The following is a 22,944-nucleotide window of genomic DNA, read 5'->3' on the forward strand; positions in this document are numbered from 1 at the left end:
GCTAGGGGCAGTCCTTGAAGCCTCCTCCCGAACTCACACTGAGAAATGACGGGCACACTGGCTGTTAGACGCTGCAGCATTCAAACGCCCTATGGGGCACTTCTTGCCTCTCCTCTAAAGAAAACAAATAGCTGCTCGTTTGCAGGCCTGTGAGCTGAGCCGGCTCAAACTCCAACTGCACAGCCTTGTGGAGGCTACCGGATGTGGAGGCTGTGCCTGAAGGCAAGGGTTCTCTCCTTTTTCTTCTTGTATATTTTATTAGAGTTCAATTTGCCAACATATAGCATAACACCCAGTGTTCTCTCCTTTTTGCCCCTTCGATACCTTATCATCCAAACCACATCTCTCAGGAATCTTTCCCCCTTCCCCCACCTCGGGAAGATTTTTACTTCCCCACCTCGGGAAGATAAAGTACTTATTGGGGCACCTGGGTAGATCAGTCCCTTAAGCATCTAACTCTTGATTTTGGCTCAGGTAACAATCTAGGGGTCATGAGATCGAGCCCTGTGTTGCACTCTGTGCTTAGCTCGGAGTGGGCTGGAGACTCTCCTCTCCTCTTCCCCCGCTCTGTCAGCCCCTCTCCTCCTGTGCATGAGCGCTGTCTCTCTCAAATAAATAAAATCTCTTTTTAAAAAAGTACTTTAAAAATCTGATAACCCCACAGATCTTGATTGCTTAAGCAGTCAAAATTTCATGCCATCACTCCCAGTAGTCTAATGGGTGAAGTACAATAACTGTATTATGATTCTTTTCTATACATTGTCATCAACTCCCTATCACCAACCATCTCAGATCATAAAATCCTCAGTATTGAATATAAAAGGGCATGTTTTATGAAACAGAAATCTCATACCTTTGGGGAAAAAAATCTGATCACATATTCTGATTTTTTTACAGATTGACTTATTTTATTTTTTAAGATTTTACTTATTTATTTTAGAGAAAGAGAGAACATGAGTAGGGGAAGAAGCAGACGAAGAGGGACAAGTAGACTCGTAGCTGAGCATGGACATGGATGCGGGGCTCAATCCCAACCACCCTGAGATCATGACCTAAGCTGAAATCAAGAGTCAGATGCTTAACTGACTGAACCACCCAGGTGGCCCCATATATGATTTTTTTATTCCAAAAATATCATCACACTGGGGTGCTTTTTATAAACTTTCTCCAAAATTACTTGAAACAAAAAAAGATAAGAAAAAAAAAAAAAGTATTTCTGAACTTTTTTTTTTTTTTTTTTTCTGAACAACTTTCAAACAAAGGTTTGCCCTCAGCAGTTTATAGCTGTTTGGGAATTTGTCCTTGAAAGATATCCTCTTAGGGACAAAAGGTGAGGTTTTAGCTGTGTGCTCTCTACTTAAAATGCTGAGTTTTAAGCTGTGAGTTTAGGTTTTAGGGTGTGAGTAAGGTATGGAATAGGAGGGCAGATGCTCACATTGGCAGCACAAATACTAACGTGGGTACAGATACTGAGAGGATTTGGCATGGCCCCCTGTGCAAGGAAGACATGAAAATTTGTAAAGTGTTCCAAATTAGAAATCAAACCAAACAACTGAAAAGGAACTCGGGCAGATATTCCCCTTAAAAAGACACACAGTGTGTAAGGAGGGGGGTGAGGTGGGCAGTATATAGGAACTCTCAGTACTGTCCCTTCAAGTTCTCGGTAAATCTAAACTGTTCTCAAAATAAAACCTATTAATTATAAACACACACACACACACACACAAAATAGCACAGACACTGGAATTGTAATAAAATTTGTGGTTCTGATTATTAGTCATCCAGGTGATTGGTGGCTGAAGGAGTTTACAAGTGGTCATAAAAAACACATGAAACAGGAAACTTTCGGGATCCCTGGGTGGCGCAGTGGTTTAGTGCCTGCCTTTGGCCCAGGGCGCGATCCTGGAGACCCGGGATCAAATCCCAAGTCGGGCTCCCGGTGCATGGAGCCTGCTTCTCCCTCTGCCTGTGTCTCTGCCTCTCTCTCTCTCTGTGTGTGTGACTATCATAAACTTAAAAAAAATTAAAAAAAAAAAAAAAAAAAAGAAACAGGAAACTTTCAATCCAATGTGATAGGAAGAGGGGAAAGTCAAAACAGGAGACCTGGGATGAGCTAGAGTGACCTTTCTTCAACATGACTCCAGCATGTTGATGTAAAAGGCTGCTGCCAGCAGGCTACACTTGATGCTTGCGAGAGATCTAAAAATATAAAGTACCTGTTCACTTAAAGTTACAAGATTAACCAATCAAAGGAAGCAACTGGCTACTGAGACAGAATTTTAATCAATGGGTTAAAAATGTATGTAACTGTGTTGAACATAATATATGTAATCCTGAATTCCAGCTAATACATGTATTGTTTTCTCTATGTGGTAATCCTCAGCACCAGCAAACCTGATAAATCATTGACTAGCCATTTTGTTGCTAGAAAGCTTTGACACAAGACTGCTTTTGTAACGTAGCACGCTCCCATATTATGTTTAGAATGGAATTTGAGCTCTTAATATTTATTTGCACTAATTTTAGAGAGAATATTTATTGGTTAAAATGAGGTATATCTGTGCTGTAGGTTCATGAGCACACACTTCAATTTCTGATAAAGGATGCTTTTCTATACATCATTATAAAATTTTACTTTGTGAAAAGAGCAATCTAATTCATGAGATATGCATCCCAGGGGCATGCACACAATGTAAGCACATAGCATAAGGTCAGCGTGCGATGAACACACAACACAGTATGTCTCGAGTCAATGTAGCTCCCAATCATACAACTCCTCTCATTACAAAATGTATCTAACCCAAAACAGGCCAAGGAAGCACCTGTGTGGCATGGCCAAGGCATCCTAGGGGTATGTGTATATGTGCAAGGATGGGTACACCATCATGGTGGCGCGACCTCTCTTTGTGGCAGGATATCTGTTCCTGGACCAGAGTGGCTTCATATCTGGAGCTGGCTCTTGGCTGGAGTTTGTGCTTCTCTTTGGACAGCATGACACTGTGAATCTCGGCTTCTGTGTCTGTGCAAACAAGATAGAAAGGTTGAATCGCTTTAGGTTGCAATTTCTAAAGTTTGTTTTTTTTTAAGATTTTATTTATTTATTCATGAAAGACACAGAATGAGAGAGAGGCAGAGACACAGGCAGAGGGAGAAGCAGGCTCCATGCACGGAGCCCAACGTGGGACTCGATCCTGGGATTCCAGGATCACGCCCTGGGCTGAAGGCAGGCACTAAACCGCTGAGCCACACAGGCATCCCTCAATTTCTAAAGTTACAGTCAGAGTTGGAGTTGGTTTTACAAGGAGTTAGTGAGAAGTATTTGCATTTTCCCCCAAATACCAAAATACAAAGTAGTTAATGTTGCACCAGGGCAGAGGTTAATCAAGCATTTGCCCAAGTCCTTTGGAGAGCTGAAAAAAAGTCCTTAATTGCCCTGAGCTCAACGATTGCTTTCATACGCCATCTAGAGACATTACACAAAGAGAAGAACCTGATCTGTCAAGATAGGAGACTGCCCCACTGTTTGTGACTCTGCTTATCTGATTACACCTGTGAGTTAAATGCTTATGTCTCAGCTAGAAAAACATTCTGCCAGAAATGGTAAGAAAATGGAGGTAAAGGTAAGAAAGCCTGGATGGAGGAGAGGAGAGAGGAGGAGAGAGGATGAGAGAGGAGGGGAGGAGGGGAGGAGGGGAGGAGGGGAGGAGGGGAGGAGGGGAGGAGGGGAGGAGGGGAGGAGAGGAGGAGGGGAGGGGAGAGGGGAGAGGGGAGAAGAGAAGAGAAAAGCCTGAATGGCATTTACCTGCTACACTGGGTTTCACTGAATCCCTGGTTACATGTTACAGCCTAACCAGCAGCTTTCAACTGTGGGATGTGGCTTCCTGCAGTGAATGCCAAAGAGGCAAGGGGGCAGTTTGTGGCTCCCCTGCCTGGCAGGACAGAAATCCATGTTTGTTTGCTTTTTAAGATTCTATTTATTTATTCATGAGAGACACCGCAGAGAAGAGTGGCAGAGACACAGGCAGAGGGAGGTGCAGGCTCCCTGAGGGGAGCCTGATGCAGGACTGGATCCCAGGACCCGGGGATCACGCCCTGAGCCAAAGGGAGATGCTCAACCACTGAGGCACTCAGGTGCCCCCAGAAATCCTCTTTGATTTGAATTTACCTACACCTCTCTTCCCACTGCTCTCCAGGCTCTGTTATGCCACAGTGACTGGACTATGTCTCACCACCCCTCCTAGAGGGTGGCTGCCTTAAGGGAGGGATCAGGTCTTCCAGTCCTCAAGTGGTCCCGCATCTCATAGGATCTCTATAAGATACTGTGGGGTAAATGGGAGCACAGTCTGAGAAGTCCCAAACGACAGCCTTGGCAAAACAACAGGGACCTCCCCTTGGGACAACTGTCCATTTTCTATCTAGTGTAGCCATGTTAGTCTGATGGTTCTCAATCTTTGTTCACCCTGGGTGCCTGTGAGCAGCACCCTCCCATAGACGTACCCAGGGCTATTTGACATAACAGCTTACTAGCTGTTTCTCCAACTCTATTCCTCCTTCTCAGGAAAGAATATGCAAATGCAAATGTGCAAGAGAGATACTTATTAGAGGGGACAAATACTAACTCATTCTAACTTATTCCTTTAAAAAAGCAAATCATTCACAAACCTCGGTATTGAATGATCACTGGTAATACTGTGTGTGAGGCACACCTCATGCCTGATGGTGGCACCCCTGTTTGTTGTTAACATCTCCTAGGGTTGAGAACCACCACATTATTCACTATCACTGTTTCCTCAACTGTTGCCATGGAGTTACAAAATAATAGCCACCTACCAAATGTTTGTTAAAATAAAAACTAAATTCTCCAGGGCAAGCTTTTTTTTTTTTTTTTTTTTAATTTTTTTTTTTTAATTTTTTATTTATTTATGATAGTCACAGAGAGAGAGAGAGAGGCAGAGACACAGGCGGAGGGAGAAGCAGGCTCCATGCACCGGGAGCCTGATGTGGGATTCGATCCCGGGTCTCCAGGATCGCGCCCTGGGCCAAAGGCAGGCGCCAAACCACTGCGCCACCCAGGGATCCCTCCAGGGCAAGCTTTAAGCCCTAGGTGGGATTTCTCCCATCTTGTGGCCCCTTGTGGATTGTATACCTTGATGGTCAGGTGGCTTAGACGTTCACCTGAGTGAATGAATTCTAGAAGGTGAAAGTGTGGATCGCTACCTCTCCAAACCATGTCATATACTTAAAAAGCCAAATCAAATTAGTGGCTGGCATATATGTATACGTAGTAGTGAAATACCTGCATCCCCTCTCTATTCTTCGTCAGAATCAAGGAGGTCATTTTTGATGGGTCCAAGGAGGTGCCCTTGTCTCTTCCACGTAGCTGTGACTGAGATAAGCAAACACAATCTCACTAAAGCTTCCACTTGCACAAGTGTGATTACATAGAATATACAGTGAGGGTTCTTTTATTCCTGCATGTTAGATCATTACATATGATACAGATAGAGAGGCAAAATGCAAATGAATGATAATTTGAAGAAAAGAAGGAAACTGATATTTATGGAGTGCCTATTATTTGCCAGGCATGTTACACAGTTTCACATCTAATTTTCTCAACAACCTTTGTGATGTATGTATTATCACCCCAATATTTTAGATGTAGAAACTGAGTCCCAGAGTTCAGTAACTCATGGAAAATGATAGGCTGGAATCTGAACTCAAGACAGACTTGAAAGCTGTGCTCTTGCTACTATCACACTAGACACCAAATGGCCCTCAATGTGGAGCAGTGCTCTGTGGGGATTCCTCAGTGTAACACAGTGGGACCTCATTATATCACTGTTAACCACAGGGTAGCATTTTGCATGAGGGCTTATTTTGTACCATATACACTAAGAGTTATCTACTACTATACCAAAACTTATTTTAAAAGATTTTTTAAGTTTATTTTTTTCTTTTTGGTAATCTTTACACCCAACATGGGTCTTGAAATCACACAGAGATCAAGAGTTCCATGCTCTTCTGAGTCAACCAAGCTCCCCACCAAAACATATTATTTTTAAAGAGATTTTATTTATTTATTTGACATAGAGAGAGACAGAGAGAGAGAGGGGAGTGAGTGTGTACAGGAAGGCAGAGGGAGAGGGAGAAGCAGGCTCCCTGCTGATCAAGGAGCCCAATGCAGGGCTCAATCCCAGGACCCCAGGATCATGACCTGAGCCGAAGGCACATGTTTAACTGAATGGGTGCCACCCAGGTACCCCCAAAACTTATTTTTAGACATAAAAAAAAAAACAAAAGGGGGGCATCTGAGTGGCTCGGTCAGTCAAGCGTCCAATTCTTGATTTCAGCTTGGGTCATGATCTCAGAGTCATGAGATCTGGCCCCAGGTTGTTGGGCTCTACATTCAGCAGGAGTCTGCTTGAGATTCTCTCTCTCTCCTCTCCCTCTCCCCCTGGTTGCTCTCTCTCTCTCTCTCTCAATCTAAAATAAATAAATATATCTTTTCTCTCTCAATCTAAAATAAATAAATATATCTTTTAAAAGAAAGGATTTTATAGCCACATAATTCCAAAGTACTAAAAAAAATGACTGGGCGTCTTTCCTCTGTGCTCCTACTTCATCCTACTATGTGAATGTAATTTCCTGTGTCCTTATTAAAATTCCCAGTAGACTTTAAGGTCCCTAAGGCAGAGATAGTGTTTTGTTCAATGTTACATTCTCAGCAGGCAGCAGAGCATGTGGCATGTAGTGGCTACACAGTTCAATTTGTTGAATGGAGGGATGGACAGATGATGGAGCAGCCTGTTCTTATGTTCTAGGTATAAAATCAAATCACCAGTATTTATTGCCAGACTAGTAATGTCTAATCCAAAGCAATGTCAATGTCCTCAGTAATTTTAATGTTCCTCTGCTCCTGGTGGCACAGACAGGTAAGAGTGACCTAGAGGCCTATTGTATTCTTCAGCCTGTGGGAGAGACATGCTAATTGGAAAAATCAGAGAATCTGCCACAAGGAGTCAAAGATGGAACAGGATAGAGACCAGAAATAAACTCATGCATATACCATCCATTAATTTTTTTACAAGAGTCAACATATACAATGGGGAAAAGATGGTCTCTTCCACAAATGGTATTGGGGAAAAACTAGATATCTACATATAAAAGAATGAAATCATACCCCTAGCTTATACCAACACTAATGCCAACTCAAAATGGCTTAAAAACTTAAACTTAGGGAACCCTGGGTGGCGCACCAAGCGGTTTAGCGCCAGCCTTTGGCCCAGGGCGCGATCCTGGAGATCCGGGATCGAATCCCACATCGGGCTCCCAGTGCATGGAGCCTGCTTCTCCCTCTGCCTATGTCTCTGCCTCTCTCTCTCTCTCTCTCTCTCTCTCTCTCTCTCTCTGTGTGACTATCATAAATAAATTTAAAAAAATTTAAAAAACAAACAAACAAAAAACCTTAAACTTAAGACCCCAAACCATAAAACTCCTAGAAAAAAACATAGGGTCCTTGACATTGGTCTTAACAATGATTTTCTGGATGTGACACCAAAAGCAAAATTAAGAGTGGGACTAGATCAAACTAAAAAGCTTCTGCACAGCAAAGGAAATCATCAACAAAATCAGAAGGCAAGGGTGCCTGCCTGGCTCAGTTGGCAGAGCATGTGACTGTGAAGTCAAGCCCCACTAGTGGGGGGTAGAGGTTACTTAAAAAATCTTTTTTTTTAGCCCTCCCCCTCAAAAAACAGAATCAGAAGGAAACCTGTGGGATGAAAGTATTTGCAAATAATGTTATTCGGTCTTAAAAAAGAAGGAAATCCTGCCATTTGTGACAACATGGATGAAGCTGGAGGGCATTATGCTTAGTAAAGGAAGCCCAAGAGAGAAAGACAACTGCTGCATGGTATCACTTATGTGTGGAGCCTAAAAAAAGGTCAAACTCATGGATACAGAGAGTAGAATGGTGGTTGCTGGAGAGTGGGGGAAATAGGGAGGAGATGATAAAAGGGCATAACCTTTCAGTTATTAAAGGAAAAAGAGGTAACTACATGAGGTGGAGGATGTGTTAATTCACCAGAGGTATACTAGGTAGATGTGTTAATTCACTCAGTGCTGGGAACCCTCTCATGGTGTGTAAATATATCAAATATCATGTTGTACACTTTAAGTATATTACCCAAAAAATGTTTTGATAAATTTTCCACGAATGAGTTTTTTTTTTTTTAAAAAAAAAAAAGGGCAAGCAAAACTACTACCTTATTCAACCTTGGTTTTTCATTTCGCATCATGGAAGAACTGGCGTTCTCTGAATTTCTGAAAAAGGTAGGCTGTTTTTGCAGAGTAGAAGCAAACCCTGCCCTTTCCTGGAAGAATTGAGCGCAAAGAGAATATTTTTCAATTGATCTACTGTAATTAATCTACTCATAATTGACCCAATTCACTTCTGTTAACACTTCCACGTCTGAAAGCAAGCATTTTCATCTTTAGGAAGCAGGGAGCATGATGTGGGGGTAGTGGCTGGGAGGAGACTGGGAAGGAGCCCGGCATCCTCATACTGGACGAGGCCTGACACCTCAGCCACGTGGGGACCCTGGACTGGCTCCAGCCACCACTTCTCCAGTACCACCTTTTCCTCTGGAAATCCAGACACGGTCAATACCCAGACCAGAGTACCATTCCAGAGTGTAGTACAGAATCAGTGGGTCAAGGCTGACATCTGCTCAGAGATGTCCAGAAGACTCAGGAAAGAGCTCTGAACTCAAAATAGCTTCCTTACATCCCATTCCCTTGCTGGTTTAGAGTAAACTTTAACCCCTTGTCCTGCTCCCTCCATGGAATGCTCTTTAACCAGACAGCAGAAGTGGGCAACCGAGCGTTCTTACCGGGGTATCTTCTATTAACTTTAACTCCCGCATCAAATTATTTTTCTGATACTGTTCATTTCGCTGTTTCCTAGTCTGAAGTGGCTTCTTTTTCTTCTTCTTATATATCTTCTTCTTTTGATTCACCTATTCCAGAAAGCATAGAGAAAGTAGTCACTGAGGATTCCCGAGGTACGCCCACCACATGGAACAGTCTTTCACACGACACTCAAGACACGATGGCTAGTCCAGTATGGAGGTCCTCATGGTACTGAACTGCTGCTGGTTTGGAGAGCAAACAGTTCAGTTACCTCCTTAGCAGAGTCCACTCCCCATTTAACATCCCAAATCCCTCTAGAATAGGTATACTGCAAAAGGGGCAGTTACACTAATAACCAAATATCTGTTTTTTACAATATGAAGCCAGATTACTTACAGCAATAATGTCAGGTACATATAATATTATCAGGTTTGTGGTTAAAAGATTCAGTTTGGTTGGAGTACCTGGGTGGCCCAGTCAGTTAAGTGTCTAACTCTTGATTTCGGTTCAGGTCATGATCTCAGGGTTGTGGAATTGAACCCCTTGTTAGGCTTTGTGCTGGGTGTGGAGGAGCCTGGCTAAGTTTCTCTCTCCCATTCCCTCTGGCTCTCCCCTGACCCTTCCCCATCTCCTCACACTCACTTTCTCTCTAAAAAAAAGGAAAAAGATTTAAAAAATGTTTTTAAAGATTGTATTTATTTATTCATGAGAAACACAGAGAGGCAGGCAGAGACACAGGCAGAAGGAGAAGCTCCCCTCCGGGGAGCCTGATGTGGGACTCAATCCCAGGACTCCGGAATCACGCCCTGAGCCAAAGGCAGATGCTCAACTGCTGAGCCACCCAGGCGTCCCATTTGGCTCTGACCACAAGGTGGCTTTAATAATTAAGCAAATGAGGCTAAGGACTAATTATCCAGAGACCTATGCTAGGGTGAAGCTTATATCGATATTGTTATAAATCCAGCTTGAAAACATTATAGTGGGCAGCCTCTGTGGCACAGCGGTTTAGCGCTGCCTGCAGCCCAGGGTGTGATCCTGGAGACCCGGGACCAAGTTCCACGTCAGGCTCCCTACACGGAGCCTGCTTCTCCCTCTGCCTGTATCTTTGCGTCTCTCTCCCTCTCTCTCTTTCTCTGTGTTGCTCATGAATAAATAAAGAAAATATTAAAAAAAAAAACATTATAGAGTCTAATCTGATCTGGCTGGCTCCACCTGACACAGCCTTTTTTTTTTTTTTAATATTTTACTTATTCATGAGAGACACAGAGAGAGAGAGGCAGAGACACAGGCAGAGGGAGAAGCAGGCTCCACGCAAGGAGCCCAACATAGGATTCGATCCCGGGTCTCCAGGATCACACCCTGGGCTGCAGGCGGCGCTAAATCACTGCACCACCAGGGCTGCCCCTGACACAGCTTTAACCTCAGCTTATGATGGAGATATTTCTTAATGCAACTAGGAAATCATGTGCATAATGAACCAACAAATATTTTGCTGTTTCTAAAGCTCTTATATAATTTACACAAGAAAAAGTCTGTGAACAAGATGGAGCAAAAAAAATTAATGTATGGAAGTATAAAAAACTATCTACAACTACACACTTCTTTAAAAAGTATGCATCAGGGCGCCTGGGTGGAGCATACAATTCTTGATCTTGAGGTGGTGATTTCAAGCCCCATGTTAGGTGTAGAGATATGAATATAAAAATAAAATCTTAGGGATCCCTGGGTGGCGCAGCGGTTTCGCGCCTGCCTTTGGCCCAGGGCGGATCCTGGAGTCCCAGGATCGAGTCCCGCGTCGGGCTCCTGGCATGGAGCCTGCTTCTCCCTCTGCCTGTGTCTCTGCCTCTCTCTCTCTCTCTATGTCTATCATAAATAAATAAAAATAAATCTTTAAAAAAAAAATAAATAAAATAAAATCTTAAATAATTACGAGTCATTTTTAACAACCTCTCTTAAGATGGTTTTCACTTTTAGTTAAACTCTTTTTCTCGTTTTAGTTAACTTTCTTTTTTTTTTTTTTGTTTTAGTTAACTTTCTAATAAACATGGAGTCTTCACATTTTTTTCCCTTAGATTTTTCCCTAGATTTTTATTTTTATTTTTATTTTTTTAAGATTTTGTATATTTATTCATGAGAGACAGAGAGAGAGAGAGAGAGAGAGAAGCAGAGGGCAGCTCTGGTGGCTCAGCGGTTTAGCGCCACCTTCACCCCAGGGCGTGATCCGGGGGTCCCTGGATCGAGTCCCACGTCAGGCTCCCTGCATGGAGCCTGCTTCTCCCTCTGCCTGTCTCTCTCTCTCTCTCTCTCTCTGTCTCTTATGAATAAATAAAATCTTTTAAAAAATTAAAAAAAAAAAAAGAGAGGCAGAGACACAAGCAGAGGGAGAAGCAGGCTCCATGCAGGGAGCCTCACATGGGACTTGATCCTCGGTCTCCAGGATTAGGCCCTGGGCTGAAGGCGGCACTAAACCACTGAGCCACCTGGGCTGCCCTTCCCTAGATTTTTTAAAAGGAAAGTTATAGAGGACAAAGTGACAGACTCTAGGGTAGGGTAACCAGGTTGCTATATTTTTTGAAGATTTTTTAAAAAAGATTTTACTGGGCAGGCTGGGTGGCTCAGCGGTTTAGTGACGCCTTCAGCCCAGGGTCGTGATCCTGGAGACCTGGGATTGAGTCCCACATCGGGCTCCCTGCATGGAGCCTGCTTCTCTCTCTCCCTGTGTCTCTGCCCCTCTCTCTCTCTCATGAATGAATAAATAAAATCTTTTTTAAAAAATTAAAAATAAATAAAAGATTTTACTTATTTATTCATGAGAGACACAGAGAGAGAGAGGCAGAGACAGAGGCAGAGGGAGAAGCAGGCTCCCTGCAGGGAGACTGATGCGGAACTTGATCCCAGGACCCCGGGATCACGCCCTGAGCAGAAGGTAGATGCTCAACCACTGAGCCACCCAGGAGTCCCTTCACAGATTTTAGTTGGAACATTCCACCAGGAATTACCTGGGAGGGTCATCCTTTCCTTAAGGCTGCTACTTCCTGGGTGTGAGTCTGTACCATCTTACCTCATCTGCCATGCTCAGTAGGTGAACAGGGAGACCATCTGAGAGGGAACTGTCAGAACCACTGGTGCTGTTTCCAAAAGGAAGGAGGAAAGGAAAATATCTGTTAGTAATGTCTAGGAAAGATAACAACCACCAGACCAGCAGCATGGAGTTAGGATATCCAGTCTGCTTTGCCCTCAAAGCCTGGGTTTCAATGACTAAGAATTCTTGACTAGCATGTTCTTCATTCATTCTGTTTGTTTGTTTGTTTGTTTTTTTAAGATTTTGGGGGGATCCCTGGATGGCTCAGCAGTTTAGCGCCTGCCTTTGGCCCAGGGCACGATCCTGGAGTCCCAGGATCAAGTCCCGTGCTGGGCTCCTAGCATGGAGCCTGCTTCTCCCTCTGCCTGTGTCTCTGCCTCTCTCTCTCTGTGTCTCTCATGCATAAATAAATCAAATCTTTAAATAAATTAATTAATTAAATCTTTTAAAAAGATATTTTATTTATTTATGCATGAGAGACACACACACAGAGATAGAGAGAGAGAGAGAGAGGCAGAGACACAGGCAGAGGGAGAAGCAGGCTCCATGCAGGGAGCCCGACATGGGACTCGATCCCGGGTCTCCAGGATCACGTCCTGGGCCGAAGGCGGTGCCAAACCGCTGAGCCACCTGGGCTGCCCTCTTCATTTATTCTGAACATGTATTTCATGCCAGGCAGTGCATCAAGCACAGTGATGAATGTGAAAGACCTCCTGCCCCCAAGGAGTTTGCAATTAATGTGGCAAAATAACTGGCCAGGTGGGCAAAGCTGCCCTTGGCAGTGCCTGTAAAATGCTGGAAGATTCTTACTGTGCAGCCCTAGAGAATACCAGGACACTGTGATTTGTTTGGAAGCATGGCTTGTTTCATTTGTTCCGTCTGGCCAGGACCAGTTCAGAGAACAAGGATCCTACCAAGTGCTCTTTAAAACTGTATTGAATATACACATAAACCTATTTGATAACAAGATATCCATAGGTCAGAGACCAAGAATATTGCTGTCATTATCCCAATTCCTGCTTCAAAGGTTATGGATGCATGTCCAGACTGATCTACAGTCTTCCCCCACAAATGGTCTGCCCCTTTCCTGCAAGGCCTAGGGCTCAGATAATCCATCCTTGCTGCCTTCATCACATCCATTGTTCAAGTGTCACATTACATTTTCCTCTTTCCTGGGGTGTGGCTGGCTAGAATTGGGAACTGTGCTCTACCACCTAGCCTCCATATATTAAAAAATGTCTTAGGCACAAAATTCAGATCCCCTGGGACAAGACGGCATTTCAAACCATTCTTTTGCTTAGGCCTTTCATCCTGTTCATGCTCCACCTCCCTCTGTTCGGTACACAATGCGGAGCCCCACAGTAAGACAGCGGGAAGATAGCCCTCTCTTCTCTGATCTCATTCCCAATTCCCTGTCCTCAAAAGCCTTTTCTAGTCTAAGGAGTAGCCTTTGAGGCCTCCAGATAATAGTCTCTGAAGTCCCTTTTGGAGAAAACAGAAAACTTTAATGAACAGGATAAGAGCATTAGATGCAGTGTGTCCCAGAAAATGTTGACGACCGTGTAGATGCACACATAAGGCACACTGAAGCTGGGCCTGGACACTCACAGTCTGCTTTTCTGTGTCATGGTGGGAGCGGACAGGTGGAGCCCCGTGGAGGCTGTGATAGATGGTTTCCTGATGCAGACACTGACAAACTGGTTTCAATCATTCTTAACTAAGTATATCAGAGTACCCTGCTGAGCCAGCTAGAATGTAGACTTCCTGTTTCTGAGTTGACTCCCCCTGGGCTCTATACTAATGAGTCAACAGGCAGGGGCTTTTTGTTTGTTTGTTTGTTTGTTTGTTTTTATTTTTTTTTAATTTATTTATGATAGTCACACACGGGGGGGGGGGGGGAGAGACAGAGAGAGAGAGAGGCAGAGACATAGGCAGAGGGAGAAGCAGGCTCCATGTACCGGGAGCCCGACGTGGGATTCAATCCTGGGTCTCCAGGATCGCGCCCTGGGCCAAAGGCAGGTGCCAAACCGCTGCGCCACCCAGGGATCCGGGCTTTTTGTTTTTGAGGCTGAAAGTGAAGAGTGGTTTGTGTGGCCGTCATGGAGAGCTAGGCAGAGAATTCTGGGAGAGTGGAAAAGGCAACATGGTGACTGGGCACACTGCCCAGCCTGATTTAAAGTCCCTATGGAGACATTTGGGAGATGCAGGCAGCAGAACTGCTTTAGGGTCCGGAAGTTAATGTGCCACATAGAGTAGGAGGGAGAGCCATCCCCTTTGCCCTGTCCACTACAGTCTACAGCATAGCCCAGAGATCCGACTGAGGGCACTGGGGCAGGCTTGAGGCACTCTGGCCAGTAAGCTAGAGTAGAAGGTGTTCTTGCACACCTGTGAGATACCCACCCACCTGGGGACTTCCTAAAATAGTTGTGGAGATTATGAGGGTGGGGCTGAGATCCTACAAGTGAAATTAATTCAATAAATATATTTATTGAGCTCTCCCTATGTGCTGGGTAACTGTTCTAGATGCATGAGATACAAAGGTGAACAAAATAAAGATCTCTGACCTTGTGGAACCTACATCCATAGGGGGAAACAGATAACACATAGTAAACTCAATAAAGATGGAAATAACATAGAAGGACCGAAGGTGATAAAATGCTAGAGCACTGCAGGGGGATAGGGAATGAATGGCAGGAAGACAAAGGCAGGAGAGCAAGTGGCTGTATTAGAGTAACAAGGGTAGGCCTCATTGACAAAGTTGACATTGAAACAAAGACTTGAAGGAGGTGAGGAATGAGCCATGTAGGTATCTGGGGGAAGAGCTAGCGTAAAGGCCCTGAGACAGGGCAGCCCCGGTGGTGCAGCGGTTTAGCGCCGCCTGTAGCCCAGGGCGTGATCCTGGAGACCCAGGATCAAGTCCCGCATCGGGTTCCCTGCAGGGAGCCTGCTTCTCCCTCTGCCTGTGTCTCTGCCTCTCTCTCTCTCATTCTGTGTCTCTATGAATGAATGAATGAATGAATGAATAAGTAAATAAATAAATAAACAAACAAATAAATAATTCTAAAAAAAAAAAAAAAAAAAGGCCCTGAGACAGAAGAGGGCCTGGTGAGTCCGAAGAAGAGTAAGAAGGCAAGTGTAGCTGCAGCAGTGTGTGAGAGGGTGAGGGTAGAGGTTATAAGGTATCAAATGGCTAGATCCTATAGCCTGGAAGTCACTATGGGGTCTTGGACTTTTTACCTCATTTGCTGGCTCCTCCTCATCTCTGTGATCTCTTAGAGCTATGATACTCAGTTTCGACCTAGACCTCCTCTTTGTCCTATCTGCACTTACGCCTGGAATCTCATCTAGTCTTTTTATTTATTTATTTTTAATTTTATTAATTTATTTGAGAGAGAGACCATGCATGCGAGCAGGGAAAAAGGCAGAGGGAGAGAATCTCAAGCTGACTCTGCACTGAGTGTGGAGCCTGATGAGGGGTTCGACCTTACAACCCTGAGATCATGACCTGAGCCAAAACCAAGAGTTGGATGCTTAACCGACTGAGCCACCCAGCCACTCCTAGTCTTAAGATTTAAATATCATCCATCCAGTGATAACTCTATTTGACCTCTCCACTGAACTTCAGACTCATATATTCAATTGCCCATCCAATATCTCCATTAAGATTCTAATAGATGTCTCTGACTGAACATGTCCAACACTAGCCTCCAGATCTTCACCACTCCCGAACCTTTTCCACCCCTTGGTCTTCTCCATCTCAGTGAGCAACTCTATCCAACCAATTATGGACTCATTCTCCTTCTCTCATGCTCCATATCCAATCCATAAGAAAATCCTAAGGTTTGAAATTTCAAAATACATCTAGAATTACCCCTACCATCTACATCTACCCCTAACCACTATAACTACTCAAGTCTAGACCACCATCTATATTTACTTGTACTACTGCACGAGGCTCCTAATGAATGTCCCTGCTTACATCCTTCCTCTCTGCAATCTATTTTCCACATAGCAACCAAGGTATTCCTGCTGAAACTAAAACCCAAGTCAGAACATGACTCTTCTCTACTTAAAACCTTCCACAGGCTTTCTGCATCCCTTGGAGTAAAAGACAAAGGCTTTACAATTGCCTAAGGGCCCTAGACATACTGCCTGCCCACTTCCTTAACCGAGAAATGAGGCTGTCAAAGAACAGGCACTCAGTATATAGTTATTGAAGAAATGAAATATATTAAGCGTGCTGTGATTTAATCAATATTGTGCACCTGAGGTTCAAAACCAATGATACAGCGGAGCAAATGAAAACAAATAAAAAACAATTGAACTTCTCCGGTTCTTCTCTGAAATGAAGTTACCTGGATTCAATGTCAGACAAAGAGATGTCACTCCAATTTCCTTCTAAATCCATATCTTGTCCAAGTTCATTGAATTTCTTATGGATCTCCTGTTTTAAGAGCTCTTTAAGCTCTGCTAGACACTGCATGAACTGTGGGAGTGAAAAAAAGAATATTTTTGTTTATTCATTAATTTTTTTACCAAACATTTTACTCAGTATACGCTGAAAGCCACTTTATTTATTGCTAGGGACATAAAAGATGAGCAGGCTGTTACCTCTGCTAGTTAGGAAATGTTAACATATAAATTATATGCACTGTAGTAAACGTGTTTCTAGGGCAGAACATTAGTGAACACTGCTTTAGGCACTTTCCCCTGGCTATCAGCAATAGTAAATAATGCGGAGGTCTAATTTATTTTATTTTTTTGAATTGCAAGGAAGGAAACATTAGAATAGTGTTATTCAGATTTTGGCCTATGGCAGATGTGATTTAACAGGCCATGCTGTGGTCAAATTCTCCTTTAAATATGTTTTATTGGGGCACTTGGGTGGCTCGGTCAGTTAAGTGTCTGCCTTTGGCTCAGGTCATGATCCCAGGGTCCTGGGATCAAGCCCTGCATCAGGTTCCCTGCTCTGCAAGGGGCCTGCTTTTCCCTCTCCCTCTGCCTGCTGCTCCTCCTTCTTGTGCTCTCTTTCTTTCTCTGTCAAATGAATGAATAAAACCATAAATACATAAATACATAAATAAATAAGTAAGTAAGTAAGTAAGTAAGTAAGTAAGTAAGTTTCATTAAACAGGTGAAAAGTTGCACCCAGAGCAGTACATATCACATGTCCCCAGTGCCCCAACTGAGAGGGGACATAGGAGAAGAGTTAGATCAAGCCCATGAGCACAGACTCCCTTTAAAGAAGCTGAGTGATGAAGGGAAATAGAAATACCATCCTGACTCTCTGTTAGAGAAATGAGACAGAAGGAAACCTGTGCATGTGTCAGGATAGGGGCAGCCTGCGAACATGTGCAGTTTAGGGGAAGAAATAAGAAGATGAAAACGCTGAGGACACAGAAAAAGGAGGAAAGAATGAATGAGGCAAGATGTCGGGGGGAGGGGCATGGCTGGGGAGCTGGCAGGTGCACAAAAGCTGGTAGGGTCAGTTTTGGAGGTGAGAAAGGACTCCTGCTTTTCTGAAAGGCAAAGTGAGGGAGTATGTGCTGATGGATAGTTGGTATGAAGGCTTCTACCTTCTTGGTGAGTTATGAGGTCTTGGCATTTGCTGAGAGTATGCAGGCTTGGGGTTTTCTTACTTTTATTGATTATAAAAACTTCAGAATGATATTAAGAGGAAAATAAAAACCATCTATAATCTCACTGGGCTGAGACCCAGTGCAACTGATCACAGTAGCATCACCACATTTCTTTTCTTTTCTTTTTTTTAACAGTAGGGGATCCCTGGGTGGCGCAGCGGTTTGGCGCCTGCCTTTGGCCCAGGGCGCAATCCTGGAGACCCAGGATCGAATCCCACATCGGGCTCCCGGTGCATGGAGCCTGCTTCTCCCTCTGCCTGTCTCTGCCTCTCTCTCTCTCTCTGTGACTATCATAAATAAATAAATTTTAAAAAAATAACAGTAGACCTGCAGGGTGTTTTTATTTTTTATTTTATTTTATTTTATTTATTTATTTGAAAGAGGGACAGAGATAGCAACAGAGAGCACAAGTGGAGAGGAGAGGGAGAAGCAGGCTCCCCATTGAGCAGGGAGTCTGACATGGGGCTTGATCCCGGAACCCTAGGATCATGACCTGAGCCGAAGGAAGATGCTTAACTGACTCAGCTACCCAGGTGCTCCCATCACCACATTTCTTGAAAGCCCATTTTTACCTTGGTTCGGTCAGGATCACAGAAATCCAGAAGAGTGTCACAAACATGATAACCTAGAGACTTTAGATCCTCAATGGTAAAGTGTGTATCTCTTTTATTACCTGAAAAAAAATCCATAAACATTTCTTATTAAATCTTAATGAGTTCATCTGTGGTAGGCACTGTGCCAAGGGCTTTATGTGCATTATCTCATTAGGTAGTACCTATAATGCAGGTATTATTACCTATTACTGACAGTTACAAAAAATGAGGTTTGAAGAGTTAATTAAAAAAAAAAAAAAAAAAAAAAAAGAGTTAAGTAACTGCACCAGGATCACACAACTTGTAAATGGAGCTGAAATTCAAACCCGGATCTGCCTGATTCTAGGTCCCCAGCAACCACTTTGCTCTACTGCCCCATCAAGGATTACATTTCACACTCATATTTACACTGATCAAATTCAGCATAAGGAGTAGTTAAGAAAATCCTGTAGGTCAATCATCTCTCCAGCACTCAAAGGGATTTCATGCCCTCTGTACTTTGCTTGGCTTCCCCTTGTCATGCTGATCTACGATATACAAGATAACTGGGATCCCTGGGTGGTGCAGCGGTTTAGCGCCTGCCTTTGGCCCAGGGCGTGATCCTGGAGACCCGGGATCGAATCCCACGTCAGGCTCCCGGTGCATGGAGCCTGCTTCTCCCTCTGCCTGTGTCTCTGCCTCTCTCTCTCTCTGTGTGACTATCATAAATAAATAAATAAAAATTAAAAAAAAATAGAACTTACCCAGGGTGGACCCCCCAAAGGTAGATTCCATGGTGTAGCTATTCAGGATCCCCATGCGCCACATCACAACTCGGCCTGTTCCTTCCTTGCACTTTTGCACCTTAAAGTTACAACTCTGAAAAGAGAACTAAAGAGAAACCAAAAGTCTCTGTTAAACCTAAACTGGCAAATGTAAGATGTCTAAGATTCATTTATATGATACAAGAATGGTTTCCTGGAAGTCTATATATTATTTCCTAAAGTATGCTCCTTAAAATAGTAATTCTACAGGATGTTAACAGGTTTTACAGAAGAGAAAATGAGTTCTGTGGTCATGTTAGTCAGGAGGATGAAGGGTGAACAAAATTACACAGACCTCTTGTGCAGGACTTCTCAGAGCATTTAATATGTTATTGTAGACTGTGAGTCTCCAAAGGAGAGAGAGTACACATTCTACTTCTTACTCCCTGGGTCCCCTTTTTCCCTTCCCCATCTTTCCCAGGGACATTTTCAAGGACTAGAGTTCCTTGAACTCCTATTTGGGAATGCTGGCTTACTTCGGGATTCAAGACACTGGCCAACTTTTCTAAGATTTATTTTCTATTCTTCCCCAACTTGAGTCTTTGGATCCAACTGGGTTTATCCTCTATTTATGGTTGACGTATGCCTCACCCCTGTAATCTCTGCCCGGAACTCTCACTCCCTCTGACTTACTGTTCTCAGCTCGGAGTTCAATATGCTCCATTGTCTTTCATGACCATCCAACCCTCTTTCCTTATTGAGGTTTGTAACATACTTGGCACTCATCCCAACCTATCTTATCCTGCTGAAAATGCTTTACAGTTGGAAGGTATGTTTCCACCTAGTGGTTTTTAATTTCTGCACCCTGGAATCCAGGGGTTCTACTGAGGAGCCTCGGGCATTCCTGACACGAGGCCAACTAGGCAAGATTCCAAGCCCTGTATCTGTCTTCAATGAGTACAGCTCTGCTTTTAATTGTTTTAAATACTGGGTTCTGAACATCATTTTTAAAAATTTTTATGTATTTTTTTTAACAAGACAGATTATTTGGGTGCCATTTTATTTAAAGAAAGAGATCCCTGGGTGGCTCAGCAGTTTAGTGCCTGCTTTTGGCCCAGGGCGTGATCCTGGAGTCCTGGGATCGAGTCCCACATCAGGCTCCCTGCATGGAGCCTGCTTCTCCCTCTGCCTGTGTCTCTGCCCCTCTCTCTCTCTGTCTCATGAATAAATAAAAACTAAGAAAGAAAGAAAGAAAGAAAGAAAGAAAGAAAGAAAGAAAGAAAGAAAGGAGGGAGGAAGAGAGGGAGGGAGGGAGGGAGGGAAGGAAGGAAGGAAGGAAGGAAGGAAGGAAGGAAGAAAGAAAGAAAGAAAGAAAGAAAAGAAGAAAGGAAGAAAAGAAAGAAAGGAAGAAGAAAAGAAAAAAGAAGAAATAAGAAAGAAAGAAAGAAAGAAAGAAAGAAAGAAAAGAAAGAAAGAAAAGAAAGAAAAGAAAGAAAGAAAGAGAAAGAAAAGGAAGAAAAGAAAGAAAGGAAGAAAAGAATAAAAGAAGGAAAGAAGAAAGAAAGAAAGAAAAAAAGAAGAAAGAAAGAAAGAGAAAAAGAAAGAAAGAAAAAGAAAGAGAAAGAAAGGAAGAAAGAAAAGAAAGAAAAGAGAAGGAAAGAAAAGTAAAGAAAGAAGAAATAAAGAAAGAAAAGAAAAGAAAGAAAGGAAAGAAAGAAAGATAGATAGATAGATATAGATCCCTGGGGCACCCGGATGGCTCAGTCAGTTAAGCATCTGACTTTTGATTTGAGCTCAGGTCATGATCTCAGGATTGTGAGATCGATCCCTGCATCAGGCTCAGCATGGATCCTGCTTAAGATTCTCTCTCCCAGGGGCAGCCCCAGTGGCCCAGCGGTTTGGCGCTGGCTTCGGCCCTGGGCATGATCCTGGGGACCCATGATTGAGTCCCACATCGGGCTCCCTGCATGGAGCCTGCTTCTCCCTCTGCCTGTGTCTCTGCCTCTCTCTCTCTCTCTCCCCCCGTGTCTCTCATGAATAAATAAATAACATCTTAAAAAAAAAAAAAAAGATTCTCTCTCCGTCTGCCTCCCGCTTTTTTTTTTTTTTTTTCATTTATTTATGATAGTTACAGAGAGAGAGAGAGAGAGAGGCAGAGACACAGGCAGAGGGAGAAGCAGGCTCCATGCACCGGGAGCCCGACGTGGGATTCGATCCAGGGTCTCCCGGATCGCGCCCTGGGCCAAAGGCAGGCGCCAAACCGCTGCGCCACCCAGGGATCCCTACCTCCCGCTTTTTATTGAGATACAATTCACATACCATAAAATTCATTCTTTTCACAATTCACAGAGTTGAGCAGCCATCACCACAATCTAAGTTTAGGACATTTTCATTATCTCCCAAAAGAAACCCAGCGTCTCTCAGCAGTGATGCCACCCTCCCCCTCCGCACCAAAGGCAACCACTAAAGGACTCTCTGTCTCTACAGATTTGCATCTTCTGAACATTTCATAGAATCACAAAAATATGGCCTTTTGGGTCTGGCTTCTTTTGTGCAACAAGTTTTCAAGGTTCACCTTGAAAAGAGATGCAAAGTGGCATATAGGATGCAGTGAATTCTTCCTTAGGCAGTGGATGGATAATTACCTTATGCGCTTACCTTATCTGGTACGTTTTTGCTTAACATTAAAGGAAAGACGCGCTCATGAAGCCAGTACTTGCGATCGTTGTTTTTACAGCCATACAAGAAGATATTATTCTTGCGGCTGTGGCCATGGAAATCACAGTATAAGAGAACCTCCCTTTCTTCCAGAAGTCTATTGAGAGGGGTAAACAAAGGACTCAGTGGACATCCACGTGCATGAAATAATCAAGGACCTTTTATAGTTTCTACCTTAATAAATATGTGGTTGCTACCTTCCCTCTAAAAAAAATGTCAGGGATCCCTGGGTGGCGCAGCGGTTTGCCGCCTGCCTTTGGCCCAGGGCGCGATCATGGAGACCCGGGATCGAATCCTGCGTCGGGCTTCCTGCATGGAGCCTGCTTCTCCCTCTGCCTGTGTCTCTGCCTCTCTCTCTCTCTCTGTGTAACTATCATGAATAAATAAATAAAATCTTAAAAAATAAAATAAAATAAAATAAAATAAATCTCAACCCCTTCAAAGGACCCTATCTCCACCCTCAGCCATTGCATACCCCCACCCTCAAGCAACATGCTACCAGCACTCCTCGCCACTGCCAGCCAGAGGTACTTGAAATGAAAACGTCCTGACGTGGAAGGGGGTGGTGGGTAGGCCTTGTGTAAGCTGACAAGGAAGTGGAAGAAATCTATTGAAAGAAAGCCCACTCTGGGGCAGACCTGGGGAAAGAGGGACAGAAGTAGAAAGGCTGTTCAGTGTCAGAATGAAAAAGAGAAACAGAGAAAGCCTGGGTTCCTGAATTTCTGGGGCCAGTTCCTGTAAGGCTCAGTTCCTTGGTCTCCTGCTCACCTAGGGCACCTACTCAGTCTTCCAAACATGGTCACCTTCTCCATAATGATGATGATAGCATGAAGAGGATGACAGTAATGACACATAAAACGTTCAGGGCACTGTGCCGAGCAGGTGACACAGATCCTCTCCTTTAATCCTCACAGCTAAACACCTGGGCAGATGAGCCTAGCCCTACTCCACAGACGGGAAGGCTGAAGCACAGAGAGGTACAATCACTTCCAAGGTCATAGAACCAGCCAGTAGTGACACCAGGTCTCAAAGCCAGGCCTGTCGGACTCCCAAGTACGTGCTCTTAGCCATTTAGCCTGAAAGCCCAACACAACTCCCACCCTTTCACACAGATCTGGTTATTGGGGGTGTGCACCCATAGATTCTTCTATGCTATGGTTCCATTCCCTGTAAGATGGGTGCCATTACACCATAGCCTTCAACTGCTTTCACACAGGCTTGGAAAATATGAACTGATTTATTTACTATTCTTTCTCTACGAG

The 22,944-nt window shown here is 43.8% G+C and overlaps 1 protein-coding gene across 13 annotated transcripts in view; it reads right to left on the reverse strand.

Annotated features, from left to right (window-relative positions):
* Positions 1–1,746: 1,746 nt before the first annotated feature.
* The window catches only part of AGBL2 (AGBL carboxypeptidase 2), a 43,552-nt gene continuing 22,354 nt past the window's right edge, over positions 1,747–22,944 (reverse strand). For 4 of the 13 annotated variants that reach the window (XM_026003975.2, XM_072758953.1, XM_026003976.2 and 1 more), the window contains 9 exons: positions 21,623–21,779; positions 18,965–19,091; positions 18,201–18,301; positions 16,345–16,475; positions 11,969–12,035; positions 8,889–9,014; positions 8,262–8,369; positions 5,297–5,386; positions 1,747–3,019 (listed from right to left, as the gene is read on the reverse strand). In XM_026003975.2, coding sequence (XP_025859760.1) covers positions 2,846–3,019; positions 5,297–5,386; positions 8,262–8,369; positions 8,889–9,014; positions 11,969–12,035; positions 16,345–16,475; positions 18,201–18,301; positions 18,965–19,091; positions 21,623–21,779 — 1,081 coding nt within the window. In that variant the 3' untranslated portion in view covers positions 1,747–2,845. Of the gene's footprint in view, positions 3,020–5,296; positions 5,387–8,261; positions 8,370–8,888; positions 9,015–10,909; positions 11,176–11,319; positions 12,036–16,344; positions 16,476–18,200; positions 18,302–18,964; positions 19,092–21,622; positions 21,780–22,944 lie in introns of those variants that run through there. The other 9 variants (XM_026003977.2, XM_072758956.1, XM_072758952.1 and 6 more) reach the window with 5 other exon arrangements.

This window comes from Vulpes vulpes, chromosome 5, assembly GCF_048418805.1.
Source record: "Vulpes vulpes isolate BD-2025 chromosome 5, VulVul3, whole genome shotgun sequence".
Lineage (NCBI taxonomy): Eukaryota > Metazoa > Chordata > Mammalia > Carnivora > Canidae > Vulpes > Vulpes vulpes.